This window comes from Rhineura floridana, chromosome 2 (assembly GCF_030035675.1).
Source record: "Rhineura floridana isolate rRhiFlo1 chromosome 2, rRhiFlo1.hap2, whole genome shotgun sequence".
Taxonomy (NCBI): domain Eukaryota; kingdom Metazoa; phylum Chordata; class Lepidosauria; order Squamata; family Rhineuridae; genus Rhineura; species Rhineura floridana.
The window spans coordinates 158591546-158610938 of NC_084481.1; the positions used below are offsets into that span (position 1 = coordinate 158591546).

At 41.7% G+C, this 19393-nt stretch overlaps 1 protein-coding gene across 6 annotated transcripts in view; it reads left to right on the forward strand.

Annotated features, from left to right (window-relative positions):
• Positions 1-15332, forward strand: part of FUT8 (fucosyltransferase 8) — a 169681-nt gene extending 154349 nt beyond the window's left edge. For 4 of the 6 annotated variants that reach the window (XM_061611003.1, XM_061611005.1, XM_061611002.1 and 1 more), the window contains exon 11: positions 14253-15330. In XM_061611003.1, coding sequence (XP_061466987.1) covers positions 14253-14570 — 318 coding nt within the window. In that variant the 3' untranslated portion in view covers positions 14571-15330. Of the gene's footprint in view, positions 1-14252 lie in introns of all 6 variants that reach the window. The other 2 variants (XM_061611006.1, XM_061611007.1) reach the window with 2 other exon arrangements.
• The last annotated feature ends 4061 nt before the right edge of the window (positions 15333-19393 follow it).

The window sequence follows — 19393 nt, forward strand, 5'->3', positions numbered from 1 at the left end:
ACTAGTGGAAGTGCTGTTCATAGTTTGTCTGGATCCAACCCACCTCATGAAGTTATGGAAAGGACAAGAAAAAATATTGAAAATTAGAGCATTGTCCCTGCAAGAAAGTTGTTCAAGATTGGAGCTTTACAGTTTTGAAAAAGATTAACGTGAGGCACCATGATAGAGATTAATGTAATTATCAACTGTGTGGACAGTGATTAGAGATTTTGTGTGTGCGTGTCAGAACATTAGAACGCAAAGGATTCTCTGTTGGAATTAATTTGATTTTGGTTTAGGACAAACGAAAGGAAAATTTCCATACAACTTTGTTACTAACTGAAGGAATATATTGCCGCAAGATGTGGTGATGGCCACTAGATGAGATAGCTTTAAAAGGGGGTTAGTCACATTCATGAAGTATATAGAATACATGGATAATCTGTCTTCAGAGGTATATAGCCTCTGGGGACAGACACTAAAAGGCGAGTTCTCTAGTGCTTGTGAGCTTTGCAGTGGCATGTTGAGAGCCCACTGCTGGAGACCAATAATTGGACTAGATGGCCCAATCCAGCATATCATTTCCTTTGTTCTTATAAGAAGTCTACCTTGAGGAGTGGGTATCAAACTGAGTGCTTTACTCTTGTCCTGAGGTTGGGATAATTCAGCCGTCAAAAGCCAGCAAAACATTGTTTTAAAACTGTTTACAAATATTGCCTGGAACATTTGAGGATTTTGTTAAAATAGTATTGCATAGTGAACATCACCAGGAGATTACTGCCAAGACAAATATTAATTTTGATAGCAGTCCTTCTTGTCTTGATTGTAGTGAGTTTCCTTCCCCCTGGTCCAGCACTTCCTCCTCCCTCAGTGCCTTGTTTCTAGTGTCTTTCCTCAAGCTTCATTTCCCTTTTACAGAGGCTTTTTTACTCATCCCACTGCCTATTCTGTACACTCCTTTCAGCCTCCTTGTCCTGGGACTGCTTCCAAATTGTGAGCCTGCCCCTGTGTTTTAGGTTTTTATTCGATGCCAAACTGATTTCTCCAGGCAGCCAAACATTCTGCGTCACCATCTCAATATCAGACACTTCATTCCCATGGCAAACACTGAATTCTGTTAATAATTAAACCATTCCATTGTTGGTTTTGTTGATTACTTTAGTATCCATGTATTGTTTCTTCAGTTGATGATTGATCAGATTGGTCAATTACTCAAGGTAGGGTTTTTTAATTGTGATGGACTTGAGAACTTTAAGCTTGATAAAAATAATGGAGAATGTTATAGGAGTCACAAAGGTTGTAGTAGTTGACAAGTGAGTCAGCAATGAAATTCTTCACTTGCATTCAAAAAGTATAGATTGTATTCAACTAGTACTAAGGCGAGTGTTCCATCAGTGCAAGGATTTATCCTTGCACAGTGGATGCTCTCTCCCTCTCCTCCCCCCATGCACCCCCTAAATCAGTTCTGGAGGTTCCCCTATCCTCCAGAACAGATTTACGGATGGCACAGGGGGAGGGGGGAAGTCTAGTTTTTGCAACCAGATGTTGTTCCACTCATGCAATTATTTAGTTGAATACAGCCCTAAAATTGGGCATTATAGAAACTGATAGGTCTGTGAGTCTTCCACATGTCCCTTCCTGCCATTTCTTCTCTTTTGGCAGCAATGTAACACATGACTGGGAAACTTACGGGGTATGGCTACAGCCATTTCCCCAAACAGTAGAGCTTCAAACTCTTCTCTAACAAATCATTCCCAAATATTTTGTGATAGGTTTTGAGATATGAGAGATTAGCACCAATTATGGACTATGGTATATAACAGAAAAAACTTAAGAGCTACATGAGTTTATCATGCTACAAAGAAAAGATAAAAGAAAAGCAGGAGAGAATTCCAAAAATGGTAATCATGAATGAGCTTTACAAGTCAAAATTTACATGTTCCAACGGCAAACACAGAAGAAGAGGAATTGGAGAGATTTCACACAGAAGAACAGGAAGAAATTGATCACACACCAAAACAAGATATGCTGATGGGGGACTGGAATGCAAAAGTAGGGAACAGGGAAGAACTAGAAATTGTGGGGAAATGGGGCTTAGCAGATAGAAATTAAGCAGGAGAAAGACTTTTTGAATTCTCTGAAGCCAATAATTTGTTTCTTGCAAATGAAATGAACATGTGGACATCAAATGGTCAATATAAGGAATCAAATTGATTATATAATTGGTAGCAGAAGATGGAGAAGTTCCATACTTTCTGCAAAAACAAGACCAGGAGCAGACTGTGGTACAGATCATGAACTGGTCATATCGAAGTTAAGAGTAAAGCTAAAGAACAAAGGAACCATAATGCCAAAATACAATTTAAATAACATCCCAGAAGAATATAAAGATCAAATAAGGAATAGATTTGAGGCTTTAAACTTAGTTGACAGAGAACCAGAAGAACTATGGATTGAAGTCAGACATCAGGGAATGCAAAAAGACAATACCTCTAGTTAAAAAGAGAGAAAGACCTCAATGGATGACTGAAGAAACTCTTAAAATGGTTAAAGAGAGAAGGAAAGCAAAAGCAAAAAGAGATAGAAACACAGTCAGAACCCTAAATGCAATAATACAAAGACTAGTACATAGGGACAAAGAACTATTACAATAGTTACTGTATAGAAATAGAATGGGACAACAAAAAAGGTAGAACAAGAGCCCTATTCCAAACGATTAGAGAAATTAAAGGGAAACTTAAACCAGGAGTAGGGATGTTGAATAATCAACAGGGGAACACACTGAGATGAAATAAAATGAAGACAGAAGCAATACACTGAATAACTCTATAAAAGAGATGCTAGGATGACAGATTCATTCACGGAGGAACCGTTTGATGAAGAACCAGAAATTTTAGAATGTGAGGTGAAAGCTCCTCTTAAAATACTTGGAAGAAACAAATAACCAGGAACAGATGGCATACCAATAGAGTTGCTACAAGTTATTGAGACGGAATCTGTCCAAATTCTGACAAATTTGTCAACAAATATGGAAAACTAAACAATGGCCCACAGACTGGAAGCGTTCAATATATATCCTAATTCCAAAGAAAGGGATCCCAGGGAATGCAGTAATTATCAACTTATTGCCTTAATATCCCATGCAAGTAAAATAATGCTCAAGATTCTACAACAAAGGCTCTTACCATAGATGGAGCAAGAAATGCCAGATGTCCAAGTTTGATTTAGAAAGGGATGAGGCACCAGAGATCATATCACAAACATATGTTGGATAATGGAACGGACCAAGGAATTTCAGAAGAAATTCACCCCGTGCTTTATAGATTACTGCAAAGCCTTTGATTGTGTAGATCATGAACAACTATGGAATGCTTTAAAAGAAATGGGGGTTCCACAGCATCTGATTGTTCTGATGCGTAACCCATACTTTGGACAAGAGTCTACTGTAAGGACAGAATATGGAGAAACCTATTGGTTCCCAATTGGAAAGGGTGTGAAACAGGAGAGTATTTTATCACCCTATTTGTTTAATCTATATGCAGGACATATACGGAAAGCGGGATTGGACCAAGATGAAGGAGGAGTGAAAATTGGAGGGAGAAATATCAATAATTTAAGATATGCAGACGATACCATACTACTAGCAGAAACCAGTAATGATTTGAAACGAATGCTGATGAAAGTTAAAGAGGAAAGCACAAAAGCAGGACTACAGCTGAACGTCAAGAAGACTAAAGTAATGACAACAGAAGATTTGTGTAACTTCAGAGTTGACAATGAGGACATTGAACTTGTCAAATCAATACCTTGGTACAGTCATTAAACAAAATGGAGAAGAAGGCTAGGACTGGGGAGGGCAGTTATGAGAGAACTAGAAGAGGTCCTCAAACGCAAAGATGTATCACTGAACACTAATGTCAGGATCATTCAGACTATGGTATTCCTGATCTCTATGTATGAATGTGGAAGTTGGCAGTGAAAAAAGTGGATAAGAGAAAAATCAACTTATTTGAAATGTGGTGTTGGAGGAGAGCTTTACGGATACCATTGACCACGAAAAAGACAAATAATTGGGTGTCAGAACAAATTAGAACTGTCACTAGAAGCTAAATGATGAAAGTGAGGTTATCATACTTTGGACACATACACGGCATGGGACCGCAATACCTGGTGGAACGCCTCTCCCAATATAAACCTACCCGTACACTACGCTCAACATCTAAGGCCCTCCTCCAAGTACCATCCCATCGAGAGGCTCGGAGGGTGATGACTAGAACCAGGGCCTTTTCAGCAGTGGCCCCCGAACTGTGGAACAGTCTCCCTGATGAGGTGCGCCTGGCGCCGATGCTACTATCTTTTCGGCGCCAGGTGAAAACCTTTTTATACTCCCAGGCATTTTAAAGTGTATTTTAAACAGCATTTCCGTATTTTGGATGTTGTTTGGTTCGTTATTGTTTTTTTTTATTATTATTATTTATTGTATTTATTGTATTTATATATTGTGCTTGTTTTTATCTTTTTGTACACCGCCCAGAGAGCCTTCGGGCTTAGGGCGGTATATAAATTAAACTAAATAAATAAATAAAATAAATAATGAAAAGATATGATTCACGAGAAAAGACAATAATGCTGAGAAAAACAGAAGGGAGTAGAAAAAGAGGAAGACCAAAACAAGAGATGGCTTGATTCCGTAAAGGAAGCCACAGACCTGAACTTACAAGATCTGAACACGGTGGTTTATAACAGATGCTATTGGAGGTCGCTGATTCATAAGGTTGCCATAAGTCGTAATCGACTTGAAGGCACATAACAATCCTAAAGAAACCTCTGGGTAGGGGAAAGGTAAGTAGATATTATTTCTGTCCCTTATTACTGAATATATTGCATATTCTGTCAAGTAGTACTCATAGAATATGTACAAATTAGTTGAGATCCGAAAAGCAAGACTGCATTAAATTCAGATTTAGTTCGATGGGCCTTGCGGTCACAAGTGGATCATGCCCATATTTTGTGACTTTGAGGAAAGTTACCCTACCTTAAATATTTCCCAAAATTATAAGTGTGTTCTCAAAGTTACATTTTCTATGTACAGGATTTGTTTACATGATGTTTAAAGAATCTTCAAGAAATTTAAATACTGCTCACCTAAATAGGAATGAGACCTGATATTATGAAATAAGATAGTTTTGCTTCTGCCTTGTCAAAAGAAATATGAGCAGAATTGGCTTACATAATTGATAAGGTTGCACTGTTGTTTTTAAGGAAAAGACATCACTTCATCCTGTATTGATTATAATGTGGTTAGGTTACAACCAAAAGAAATATTTACTCTCAGCCTTGATAGTTAAGTACTTGGTAATTTCTGTGGACACAGAAGTGTGACTTCAAAGTGAAGCAGCCAAAATAATGCTTAGTAACATTACACTGGATCTTAGCCAAAAGGTTGAGAAGTAACCCATATACACATTAAAATATTGTGTAACATCATTACAAGTTATTACTGTTTTTGTTAGGAACAGCTGAAGAGGGACTATGTAAATCTGAATTTTTGATAAATGACTTTGTGCTTTAGGTTTTTTAAAAGGGATACATGTGTGATAACTATGAAAAAAATGGAAATGGACTGCCTTCAAGTCGATTTCGACTTATGGCGACCCCGTGAAGAGGGTTTTCATGGTAAGCGGTATTCAGAGGGGGTTTACCATTGCCTTTCTCTCAGGCTGAGAGGCAGTGACTGGCCCAAGGTCATCCAGTGAGCTTCATGGCTTTGTGGGGATTCGAACCCTGGTCTCCCAGGTCATAGTCCAACAGCTTAACCACTACACCACACTGGCTCTCATAGATTTGAATTTATTTTGTTTATCAAGTATCCATTCCTAGGGGAACAGCTGCAGCACTGGGAAACTGGAGAAGACCTGCCCTGGGAGTGAGTACCTGAGCATCTCGGTGCTTGCTTGCTCTTCTGGGTTGCTGTCTCTTAAGACAGCTTAAGTCCATGGTAAGTGCTGCAAGGACTGGGACCCCATGCCTGACCCTGACTCCAGAGAGAGGCTGCAGTCAATCCTGCAGCCTCTTGCATCAGTTTCTGCTGGGTCAGGTGGCGTAAAAGCCCGGCTGCCCTTGGGCAGTGGATCTGCCACCACTGAGGGTGCCATTGAAGGAGTGGCACCAAAGGGGATTGCCATTTGGACAGCCCCTTAGGGAGTCCCAAGGGTGAGGGCACTACCCCTTCTATTTTTCTTTTAAACAAAAGGAAATTGGTAGTGGAGAGAGTGTATGGCGCATGTGTAGTTCCTACGCAGGGTGAGTGCCTGTGCAGTGAACTGAATGATCGAAGAAAGTCATCAGATGCCTTCAGAGTGAGAGTCTGTAACTGGCAGAAGGCTGACCCTCCCTGGGTGTGAGATGGGGGGGAGTAGATGTGCCCTGTGTGAAAAATATTGCGTGGGTCTGACTGTTCCCAATTCTCTCAGAGGCCTACTAGGATAATTGGTTTAAGTAGGTTTTGTTGGTGGGTTCTTGTTGGATTCATATCAGGTGTTTAGGAGGAGTCTTAGTAAGGAGGAACATGGGTGATGCCACCCCAATTTCAGTGATCATGGGTAGAGGGAGGTATAGCCATGGGAAGGTGGTGAAGTACCACAGAAGATGAGGGCAAGGCTATCTACGCCTTGTTCCTCTCTCCCATTCCCCTCATGGATGGGTTCCTCGTTGCTCATCTGCTGTGCCTACTGGCCTGTGTGTGCTGTTGTTTAACGCAAGATCAGTACACATAAGACCACACTCATCCATGATTTGATCATGGATGTAGGTGCTGATTTTAGTGTGCATTACTGAGACCTGGGTGGATGAGCTGGGAGGAGTTGATCTGACCCAGCTTTGCCTACCTGGATATGCAGTGCAACACCAGCACAGGCTGCAGGGACATTGGGGGGGGGGAGGAGTTGCTGTGGTCTACAGAACTTCCATCTCTGTCACCAGGAAACCACTCTGTCTAGGAGGTGGCTGCGAGGGCCTGCCCCTGGTGCTGGGCCAAGGAGACAGTAAACTAGGTTTGTTGCTGGTGTACTGTCCACCCAGCTGCCCAGCAGCTTCTCTGACTGAGCAGGTGGAGGCCGTTTCGGCTGTGGTATTGGAGGAGCCTGGAACAATAGTCTTGGGTGATTTCAGTGCCTATGCTGAGGCTGCCTCTAGTGTTCCGGCTCAGGACTTCATGGCCTTCATGATGACCATGGGGCTGTCTCAAGTTGTTACCGTCCCGATGCATAGGGCAGGACACACCCTCGACTTGGTTTTTGCTCCAGATAGAGGAAGGGATGGTCTGGATATAGGGGGCTATAGGCAGGGCTGTGGAGTAGGTATGCCAGACCTTTGTCTCCGACTCTGACTCCTCTATTTTTCTACTGTCCGGCTCCGATTCCGACTCCTTCATAAATGGCAAATGTATATTAACTAGTAATAACAAATTTACTTTAGTAAAATGGTAGGTCAAGGCATTTCATCACCACCATGTGAATCCAGAGCTTGGAAAAGTTACTTTTTTAAACTACAACTCCCATCACCCCCAGGGATTGTGCTCGTGAGAGTTGTAGTTTAAAAAAGTAACTTTTCCAAGCTCTGGATTCATGTGGTGGTGATGAAATGCCTCGTGCTACCATTTTACTACAGTAAATTTGTTATTACTAGTTAATATACATTTGCCATTTATGAAGGAGTCGGAGTCGGTACACTTCTACTGACTCCGACTCCGACTCCACCCAAAATTGCTCCCAACTCCGACTCCATGACTCCGACTCCACAGCCCTGGCTATAGGGTCTATAGGACCCCATTGTCATGGTCAGACCACTTCCTGGTGAAGTTTAGACTTATGACTGCGATCCTCCCCTGCAGGAGTGATGGACAGATTAAGATGGTCTGCCTCCGGAGACTAATGGTATCCACTGGATTCCTGAATGCCCTGGGGGAGTTCCCAGTAGATAGAACAGGTGACTCTTGAAGCCCTTGCCACACTGTGGAACAGCAAGGTGCGTTGGGCTCTTGACACAGTTGCCCCCAAGCACCCTCTCTAGCATTGTGGAGTCCGGTTTGCACCTTGGTACACCAGTGAGCTAAGGGCAATGAAACAGGCTGGGCAACGGCTAGAGTGCAAGTGGCAAAAGACGTGCTGTGAGGCTGATCGGGCACGAGTAAAACATCATAACTGTTAAACATCAGCATAAAACATCATACTGTGCGGCAGTGAGGGTGGCAAAGAGGGCCCACTTCTCTGCCATCATCAAATCCTCAAGTAGCCACCCAGTGGAGCTTTTCCGTATTGTCAGGGATCTCTTGATATCAACTCCAGAAGATGGAGTTTTAGACCCTTTGGAGGACCACTGAATTTTTGCAAGGCATTTTGAGGGTAAAGTTGCTCACTTCCATAGCAATCTTAATGCCTCATTTACATCTACTGTAGACCCCAGTGAAGTGTCTGGTGCAACATCTGCTGCAACTTCTTGGGAACGGTTTCAGTTGATGCGGCCTGATGACGTGGGCAAGGTGCTTGCAACACTGTGGCCAGCAACGTGTCCTCTTGATCCTTGCCCTTCTTGGCTTCTTAAAGCTTGCTGAGGGGGTTTGACTGAGTGGATCCAGGGTGTGGTCAACACATTGTTGCGGGAGGGAGTGGTTTCAGCTGCCCTGAAAGAGGCAGTGATTCGACTGCTCCTGAAAAAGCCCACCCTGGACCCACTGGATTGCAACAACTACAGCCCGGTCACAAATACCCCCTTCTTAGGGAATGTGATTAAGAGACTTGTGGCACAGCAATTGCCTGTACTCTTGGATGAAACTCTTGGATGAAACTCTTGGATGAAACTCTCGGCTGCTTTTGATACCACTGACCTTCTAGGCCAACTTGGGGAGATGAGTATTGGAGGCACTGTTTTACAGTGCTTTCAATCCTATCTCCAGGGTCGTTTTCAGAGAATAGCGTTGGGCGATTGTATTTCGGCCCCGTGGCAGTTGTGCTTTGGGGTACCATAGGGTAACATCTTTTCCCCAGTGCTGTTTAACATCTATATGAAGCCCTTGGGAGCGGTCATCAGCAGATTTGGGGCAAGGTGTCAGCAGTACGCTGATGATACCCAGCTCTATTTCTCTGTAACATCTCAATCAGGAGAGGCTGTGCAAGCCCTGGACCGCTGCCTGATTCTGTGGTGAGCTGGTTGAGGGCCAATAAACTGAGCCTGAATCTAGCAAGATGGAGGTATTCTGGGTTGATAGTTCCTGAGTTTGGATAATTGGTCAGTTGCCTGCTTTGGAGGGAGTCATACTCTGAAAGAGCAGGTCTGTAGTCTGGGGGTGCTCCTGAATTCATCTTTGTTGCTAGAGGCCCAGGTGACCTCAGTGGCTACGAGTGCCTTTCACCAGCTTCCGCTGGTAAGACAGCTCTGGCTGTTTCTGCACTGAGTTAGCCTGACCACTGTTGTCCATGCACTGGTAACCTCCAGGTTGGATTACTGTAATGCACTGTATGTGGGGCTACCCTTGAGGTTGGTCTGGAAGCTGCAGCTAGTGCAAAATGTAGCAGTGAGACTGCTCACTGGAGCAGGTTATCACCAATATGTTATTCAGCTAGTGAAAGAATTGCACTGGCTAGCTATTAGCTACCAGGCTAAGTTCAAGGTGTTAGTGTTGGTGTACAAAGCCCTATACAGCTTGGGACCAGGATACCTGAAAGACCGTCTTACCCCTTATATACCCAGTCGATCACTGCGCTCTGCAGGTGAGGGCCTCCTGCAGATCCCATCTTATCAGAAGGTTCGTTATGCACAATATAGGAAACGGACCTTTAATCTAGTGGCACCAACCCTTTGGAATTCTCTCCCCTTAAATATTAGACAGGCACCATCTCTGTTGTCTTTTCAGCACCTACTGAAGACCTTCCTCTTTCAACAAGCCTTTTAAGTAGAAATCTTATCCCAGACTGCATCTGTGTTGGAATTGCTTTTTAATATATTTTTTAAACCTTCCTTTTTTAATGTTTTTAAATCTTTTTAAAAGTGTTTTTAAAGATGTTTTGTTTTAATAGGTTTTTAATGGTTGTTGTGTTTTAATATATTTTAAAGTCTGTTTTTATGTTTTAAAGTGTTTTTAGTGCTTTTGTTTGCCACCCTGGGCTCCTATTGGGAGAAAGGGTGGGATATAAATAAATAAATAAATAAATAAATGTTACCTTTTTTATTAAACATGTATTACAATTCCTGACATCCTTCCAAAATATAAATAGGAAATAAAAAATTGGCAGTTGGCCTAATATTTCTTTTCAGTGTTCCCTGGCAGTTGTATACTATTTTTCATTTCCGTTTTTCCTAATACTACTCTGTTTTGTTCTTGATATCTTCTTATTCATACTCTGTTTAATTGATTTAGTAGCAACTCTTTAAAAACAAACAAACTGAAGAGGGGTTTCACATTGCTCTGAAGGTCATGAGTTTATAAGTCATTCTAATCTTTTCCAATTATCCAGTGTCTTGGGCCCAATACCAAGACATTCCTATTTTCAGATCTAAGAGGGCTTGTACTTGAGCCTGACAGTCTTGGAGTTGCTGAAGGATATTGCTGCCAAGCGAGACCATAATTGTAGGGTTCTCTAGATGCCTTGGGCCAATTTTAAGAGGCCCCACAGGGTAATAAGTATGTTTTAATTGTTTTTAATATTTGTTTTAAATTTCTGTAACCCACCCTGGGGCAGTTCACCCTACTGGTGAAGGGCTGGCAAGAAGAAGAAGAAATTTGATCCAATGAAAACCCAATGTAGTAAAGGTCCCTTGGGCTACTATTAGATTCTGAAGTTTCTTATTGAGAATGAGTCACTCATTTTGATTGAATTGAAATTTTTAAAGGTTCAGTAAATTAGGCCTGGGACCTATAATGTGTAAAACTGCTGTGATTTAAGCTGCTCAGTGCTAGAGCTCATGCTTTGCATACAAAAGGTCCTGGGTTCAATCCCTGGCATCTTCGGTTGGGGTGGAAAAGCCGGTTGTCCGAAGCTCTGGAGAGCTGCTGCCACTCAGTGTAAATAAGTGTGTTTAGGATAGCAGTCAAGGACCTTTTGTTTTGTGTCCTGTGTTACCAAATGGGCTGGTCTGCTTTTTTAAACGTCTTTTGACTTTAGCCCTGTGAATCACAGCCAGCGCTTATCCTGGGTTTTGTCAAAACCAAGTAGAACTTAATCATATAATATGTCTGGCTGAACTAACAACATTTAGATGAGGAGTGTCTAACTTCTTTTAGCTCAAGGATTTGGCCAGCCCTTCAGGGGCTGCATACCAGCAGCAGGTGTGGCCACACCATACTCTTACATGCACACAGGACACACACAGTTCCCTGTACATATCAACTGAGGAGAGGAGATTACTGCTCCCTCTCTGCTCATCAAATAATCAACCTATAGACTGGGAGAGGGTGATTTGCATCCTCATCAGGGTACTTGGCTCCGCCCATCCCAGTGCAGTGACTATTATCATACTTTTCTTGTTTTTGCTACCACTGCCAAAATCAGCAGAGCTTGGGAAAGTTACTTTTTTGAACTACAACTCCCATCAGCCCAGTCCAGTGGCCATGCTGGCTGGGGCTGATGGGAATTGTAGTTTTAAAAAGTAACCTTTCCAAGCTCTGAAAATCAGTGGTGTATTGGGGGCAGATCAGGCTTCCAAATTGGGAGTGAGGCACCCCTGCTTGAGACACTGAACCAGTGCTGCTGAAGATGAAGAGGCATCTTGTGATATCTTAGCCAGATACACACATACCTTTCGGCATTAAATTTAGGAATGAGCAGCCCTCCCATCAGGAAACAGCTGAACTTAGTTTGAATCAAAGGTTGTTAAATTGGACCCTATCACATTGCCACCCTGGGCTCCTTTGGAGGAAGGTATGGGATATAAGTTTTATTTATTTATTTATTTATTTATTTATTTATATTATTATAACTACTACTACTCCCACTACTCCCTTCTCTGCCCATCACCCACTTTCCTTGAGGCCGTGGCCCCTGTGATTCTAACAGTAGATAGGAGGGAGGGCTCTTTCCCCCTCCTCCTGATGCATGGTAAAATGAGCTAGTCTCCAGGAGTGCTGGGAGATGTCATTTTTCCAGCTTTCTGATGGATGTTGGGGTGCACTTAGAAAACTATGCTTATCAGCACTCCTTGCACCTGGGTCACCAACACAGCAGCACCTGTGCCACTTGCTAGGAGGAGACTGGAAAGAGACTTCCTCAGTACCTGCTGCTGCTGGAGCAATAGCTGCAAGGCTAGTAGATAGGATAGCATTATAGGTAGGTAGGTAGCTTGACAAGTTATATGTTTAAGATTGAGTAAGATTTCATATACATCACACAAAATAGGCAAAGGCATATGCCACCCTATTTCAGTTAAAAGTGCTTATGTTTTACTAGAAAAAGAGAGGGAAATGACCTTCAATCTAAGGCATTTGAAAGCAAGGTAAGGTGGAATGAATAATACAGCAATATGTAACCTGGAACACATGTAATTGGAACAGGATTGGTGATATGTTATCTGTTCACCTTGAATCTGTCAACAATCTACCAGCCGCATTCTGCAGTAGTTGAAGCTTCCAAACTGTTTTCAAAGGCAGCCCACGAAAAGCGCATTGCAATAATTCACGCTTGAGGTTACCAAAGCATAGATTACTGTAACTAGGTAATCCCTGTCCAGATAGGGTTGCAGTTGGGCCACCAGCATAATTTGATAGAAGGCACTCCATGCCACTGAGACCTGTGCCTCAAATGACAGCAATGGATCCAGTAGAACCCCCACACTACAAACCCACTCCTTCAGAAGGGAGTGTGAACCCACCTAGGGCAGGCTGTATACCACTCAGCTGGTCGGAATGACCTGCCAACAGCACCTCATTCTTGTTTGGATTAAGTGTCAATTTATTCCTAATCCAGTCCATTACCGCAAACAAGCACTGATTCAGCACATCCACTGCCTCACCTGCAGAAGATGAAAAGGAGATATGGAGCTGCATGTCACCAGCATACTGATGACAACACATTCCAAAACTTTGTACAACCCCACTCAGCGCTTTCATGTAGATGGGGAACAGAAGTGACCTCTGCGGGATCCCATACTGGAGAACCCACACAGCCGAACAGTATTCTCTAAAAACCACTTTCTGGAGCTGGCTATCCAAGTAGGAACGAAACTACCACAATGCGGTGCCCCCAACACCCTGTTCAGACAGTCACCCTAGAAAGATACCATAATTGATAGTATTGAAAGCCACTGAGAGATCAAGGAGGATCAACAGAGTCACACGCCCCCTGTGTCTGTGACACAGGTCATTGTACAGGACAGTCAAGGCAGTTTCTGTGCTAAACACCTGCCACCAAGAAAGTTGCTGCACAATAAAGCTTTGTCATCAAGGGGCTTTTGGGGAATGTGAATTAGCTCCTTATAATGCAACCTAAGGGATGTCTAAGGAGTCCTGCCCTCTTAGCATCAACAAATCACTTACATGCTGACTATAGAAGAGTCACATAAGGCAAAAAGGCAGGTCTGGATTTATCACTGCCTCACTTAACAGACAAATCTTAGTAAGAACCTAGGACTTGATTGGCCCTGTTGCTTGTGTTTCTGAGAGGATCAGTTTGCAATGTTTGATGCTTATTTACAATGGTTGGAAAACATAATTGTGATCTGGAGGCATACTTAAAAATAATAAACTAAGATGAATCATAGATCCCACATACTACAACAGTGTTTAAGAAACAAATTATGTGGTGAATGTGTAAGAAAATTGCTTTAAACCAACAAAGAGGTGTATCCAATTAAGTTTTATTCAGGGTACACCCACTGAAATTAATAGACCTCAGTAATGTCTATTAATTTCAGTGGGTCTGCTTTGAGTATGGCTAATGTTGGATACAACCCAAAATGTATCTGCCCAATTCTCCAGATTCAAGCAAATTAAAATTTCTTTAACTGAAATGTTTGTGGGTTAGGCTTCATACAATCATAGAAGAGTTGGAAGGGGCCTATAAGGCCATTGAGTTCAATCCCCTGCTCATTGTAACAATCTGTAAAACATAGTACGAAGGTCAATGGAGTTACATTCCATTACCAATTGCTTAATAGTAATGCTATTTTATGAACGGTTGGAGAAAAGGAAAAGTGACATGATACACTCCAGGAATGCTTAAGGCACTGATTAGGTGTGCTATGATACTGTTTGCTAAATGTTTCTTTTTTCTTGCTTTCCCTAGGTATGTCGAGTTGCCTATGAAATCATGCAGACGTTACATCCAGATGCATCAGCCTATTTTCATTCTTTAGATGATATATATTATTTTGGAGGACAAAATGCCCATAACCAGATTGCCATTTATGCTCATCATCCCCGAACTGCTGATGAAATTCCTATGGAACCTGGAGATATAATTGGTGTTGCTGGAAACCACTGGGATGGTTACTCCAAAGGCATCAATAGAAAATTAGGAAAAACAGGCTTATATCCCTCCTACAAAGTAAAAGAGAAAATTGAGACAGTCAAATACCCCACATATCCAGAAGCTGACAAATAAAGACAAGCAGGACATCTTGCAGTAATTCTCACTTTGAAGCTGTTTCAACCAACCATACTAACTGTTGGTTTTTGTGGGATATGAATTTGCATTTTAACATACAGTTAAAATGAAAGCCTTTTATCATTCAGACTGGATATACAGCTTGGAACATTTCAATGGGCCATTGTTTGGACTTATTTTGTTATATGCACTTGCACTCATGCACACTGACACACATTCAACAGGGAATCTGTTTTATACTGTTTATCTCTTTGAGGATATGTCCCTCCCAGGAGTCGTATATGAGCTTTGGGCTCTGTTCTTTGCCATTAATAGACCATAATAAGACTTTTAACACTGCTGCATTGTGTAATTTGAGTGACATGAGCATATTTTGTATGTGCAGAATTTAAAACATGGTGCCTCTCTTTGAAAGATCCGGTGACCTTTTAGAAGAGCCATGCCCAGTTCCATTGATGGGCAAGAGTTGTACTTGCCTTTAACTGATGATGTTTTGACCATCGAACATGCTCCAACCAACAGATTCAAAACTCAGACTAGACCTTTCTTTATAGGAGTTTTGTTAGCAATTTCATTGATTAGTTCATCTCATTAATAAAGAGTACATCCAACAATAAAATAATTGTCTGGTAGGAAGTTTTGTAAAACAATGCCATGAACTGATTCTTTAGTACTGTTTCTGGACATTGTCTTTGATAACAAAAAATAAATTTGAAAAATGAGTAGCTGGATTTATACAAGTAATTTGATATTAAAATTGAGAAGAACTGACAGAAGGGTATATTTTTCCAGATCATTAATTCTGTTACTTGGAACATTGTGATGAACTTTGACAACGCATAGGAATTTTTTCAGGTGTTCTCAAGGAAAACTGCCAGTCAGACTGCTTATTTGTTTTTAAGCCAAGTGACAAAACTACAGTCTATTGGCCTCGATAGAGGAAAACTTAACTCTCTTGTAACATTTCTCTACATTTTTTTTCTTTACAGTCATAATGTGGAATCAACCATGGGTGAAGCTGTAGTTAATATAAACCTTCCTTGTGAATTTGCTTTTGCAGTTTATTAGAGTTAACTCTACAGATCATTGTTTAGATTTTTTTTAAAAAAAACCCCCTGAAAATAATATACCAGAAGAATTATGGCATAGTATTTAGCTGAGCCAGCAAGGGAAGGACTGTGTACATGTGGTACAGCTCATGTTTTGCGTGCAAAAGGTCCCCGGTTCAACCCCTGGTGTCTTCAACTGGGGCTGGGAAAGACTCCTGCCTGAAACCCAGGAGAGCCACTGCCAGTCATTGCCAACAATATTGAACTAGGTACGACAATGATTTGACTTGATATAAGGCAGCTTCCTATGTTTAGTGATTTGTCCTCTCAAAGCTTGTTAAGGGTTTATGCTGCACCACATTTTTAAATGTTTCTTTTTAGCAAATTTGGCTCATGGAATGGCTTGACACACTTTTTTCTACAGTGAACTAATGGAGCTTATAGTAGTCTATGAAATATAATGACATAAGAATGCCATTCATTAACATTGAATGGTAGGAGTTTAAAGACTTTTGAGTGTTAAAATGAATACTTCTGCTGTCTAAATATGTATTTGTTAATGGCCAATAGATTTTAGTTGACAGGTGCATGGCGTGCTCATAGGTGTACCTCTTTTCAAGTCTACATAGATTGGCCTTAGAAATTTTACAGTACTGGTGCTAGTTCAGTGTCTAATGTATAACCTCTTCCATTACTCTCTTAGATCCCAGTGTCCAAAATCTGGGTGTACCTTTTATGTTTTTACTCTTAGACTGAGCTACAAAAGTTGCCAAGAAGCAGAGGAAAAAGAAGCAGAGCCAGCATGGCTTCTGCAAGGGAAAGTCCTGTCTCAGTAACCTACTAGAATTCTTTGAGAGTGTCAACAAGCATATAGATAGAGGTGATCCAGTGGACATAGTGTACTTAGACTTTCAAAAAGCGTTTGACAAGGTACCTCACCAAAGGCTTCTGAGGAAGCTTAGCAGTCATGGAATAAGAGGAGAGGTCCTCTTGTGGATAAGAAATTGGTTAAGAAGCAGAAAGCAGAGAGTAGGAATAAACGGACAGTTCTCCCAATGGAGGGCTGTAGAAAGTGGAGTCCCTCAAGGATCGGTATTGGGACCTGTACTTTTCAACTTGTTCATTAATGACCTAGAATTAGGAGTGAGCAGTGAAGTGGCCAAGTTTGCTGATGACACTAAATTGTTCAGGGTTGTTAAAACAAAAAGGGATTGCGAAGAGCTCCAAAAAGACCTCTCCAAACTGAGTGAATGGGCAGAAAAATGGCAAATGCAATTCAATATAAACAAGTGTAAAATTATGCATATTGGAGCAAAAAATCTTAATTTCACATATACGCTCATGGGGTCTGAACTGGCGGTGACCGACCAGGAGAGAGACCTCGGGGTTGTAGTGGACAGCACGATGAAAATGTCGACCCAGTGTGCGGCAGCTGTGAAAAAGGCAAATTCCATGCTAGGGATAATTAGGAAAGGTATTGAAAATAAAACAGCCGATATCATAATGCCATTGTATAAATCTATGGTGCGGCCGCATTTGGAATACTGTGTACAGTTCTGGTCGCCTCATCTCAAAAGGATATTATAGAGTTGGAAAAGGTTCAGAAGAGGGCAACCAGAATGATCAAGGGGATGGAGCGACTCCCTTACGAGGAAAGGTTGCAGCATTTGGGGCTTTTTAGTTTAGAGAAAAGGCGGGTCAGAGGAGACATGATAGAAGTGTATAAAATTATGCATGGCATTGAGAAAGTGGATAGAGAAAAGTTCTTCTCCCTCTCATAATACTGGAACTCGTGGACATTCAAAGAAGCTGAATGTTGGAAGATTCAGGACAGACAAAAGGAAGTACTTCTTTACTCAGCGCATAGTTAAACTATGGAATTTGCTCCCACAAGATGCAGTAATGGCCACCAGCTTGGACGGCTTTAAAAGAAGATTAGACAAATTCATGGAGGACAGGGCTATCAATGGCTACTAGCCATGATGGCTGTGCTCTGCCACCCTAGTCAGAGGCAGCATGCTTCTGAAAACCAGTTGCCGGAAGCCTCAGGAGGGGAGAGTGTTCTTGCACTCGGGTCCTGCTTGCGGGCTTCCCCCAGGCACCTGGTTGGCCACTGTGAGAACAGGATGCTGGACTAGATGGGCCACTGGCCTGATCCAGCAGGCTCTTCTTATGTTCTTATGCTACTTGTCAGTTCTTGTTCTGGTTTGTGCAGTCAACTGTTGCATAGCTGTTTGACTTCTTTCCTAATATGTGAAATGGCAAAATGGAAGCCTGAGTTTTACTCAAAAAGCTGACCAGTTCCCAAGATAACTGTTGCATTTGGTTGAAACTTGGGCCACACAAAATTTCTGTGCAAATGAGAGGGCAAATGGAAAAGGAAATTCTTAGTCAGTTCTCACATATTTTCCTGTGAATACATGAACAACTTGTAACATCAGTTCCAGTGTACTTTCATTCTAGCATACAGTATTTTGTCAGGTGTATTATAATAATATCCTGTCTCATCAGTCAGGTTAGTTATGAGATGCGCTTTGGTATGAATTACAGATAGTATCAGTGAAAAAGCATCAGTTTGTTTTTGTAAATCTTCCTCTGTTGAATCATGTTAGAAGTATATTTTGAATATCATCTGGACGATTTGGCGCTCCCCCCCCGCGAGTTCACAATTTTCTTTAAAGTTATGCTTTTATGATTATTTTAACTGCCAAAGACTACAAAGCTCCTCCACAATAAACAGTTCAAATATCCTTGCTGGTACCATAACAGAGTTGTGTTACAGAGGCACTACTCCTGAAATGACCAAACATAATATTTTAAGAGCAAACTGAAATTATTAAAAAGGTTCCTAACTTAAAGGCTACATGTGAATTCAGAAACACTTATGGTGGTATTCAGTACTAGTCCTACTCAGAGTAGACTTCCTATTGAAGTTAGCAGGAATGACTTACTTAGTTCACTGATTTCAGTAGTCCTTTTCTGAGTAGGAATTGGTTGTACAACTCTTACTATATAATCTTAGGTCTCTCTTCTATGTTACAGCCTAGTGGAAATAACTTATTTAATGGGGACTCCACAACTATATGACAGGTACATAGTACAAACACACTTCAGGAAGCTACAATTGGCCTGGTCACATCACAGAATGTATGGTACGAAAAATTATCTTCTGTAGACATTGAAAGGTACACTTGGTGTGCTCCCTAATGCTGCAACATGTGAAGTAGCCTCTGACGAGAAGTTGGTGCCAGGGCAAGCCTGTACATGTGTTCTGAGAAGTAAGACGCACAGAGTCCAGTGAGGCTATAGGATTGCAAGCTGCATCACTCCTTTCCCATCAGGAGGATGCATCTTATGAGAACAAGAGAAGAACCCTGTGGGATCTAACCCAAAGTCAGTCTAGTCCAGCATGGCATTGAGAAAGTGGATAGAGAAAAGTTCTTCTCCCTCTCTCATAATACTAGAACTCGTGGACATTCAAAGAAGCTGAATGTTGGAAGATTCAGGACAGACAAAAGGAAGTACTTCTTTACTCAGCACATAGTTAAACTATGGAATTTGCTCCCACAAGATGCAGTAATGGCCGCCAGCTTGGATGGCTTTAAAAGAAGATTAGACAAATTCATGGAGGACAGGGCTATCAATGGCTACTAGCCGTGATGGCTGTGCTGTGCCACCCTAGTCAGCAGCAGCATGCTTCTGAAAACCAGTTGCCGGAAGCCTCAGGAGGGGAGAGTGTTCTTGCACTCAGGTCCTGCTTGCGGGCTTCCC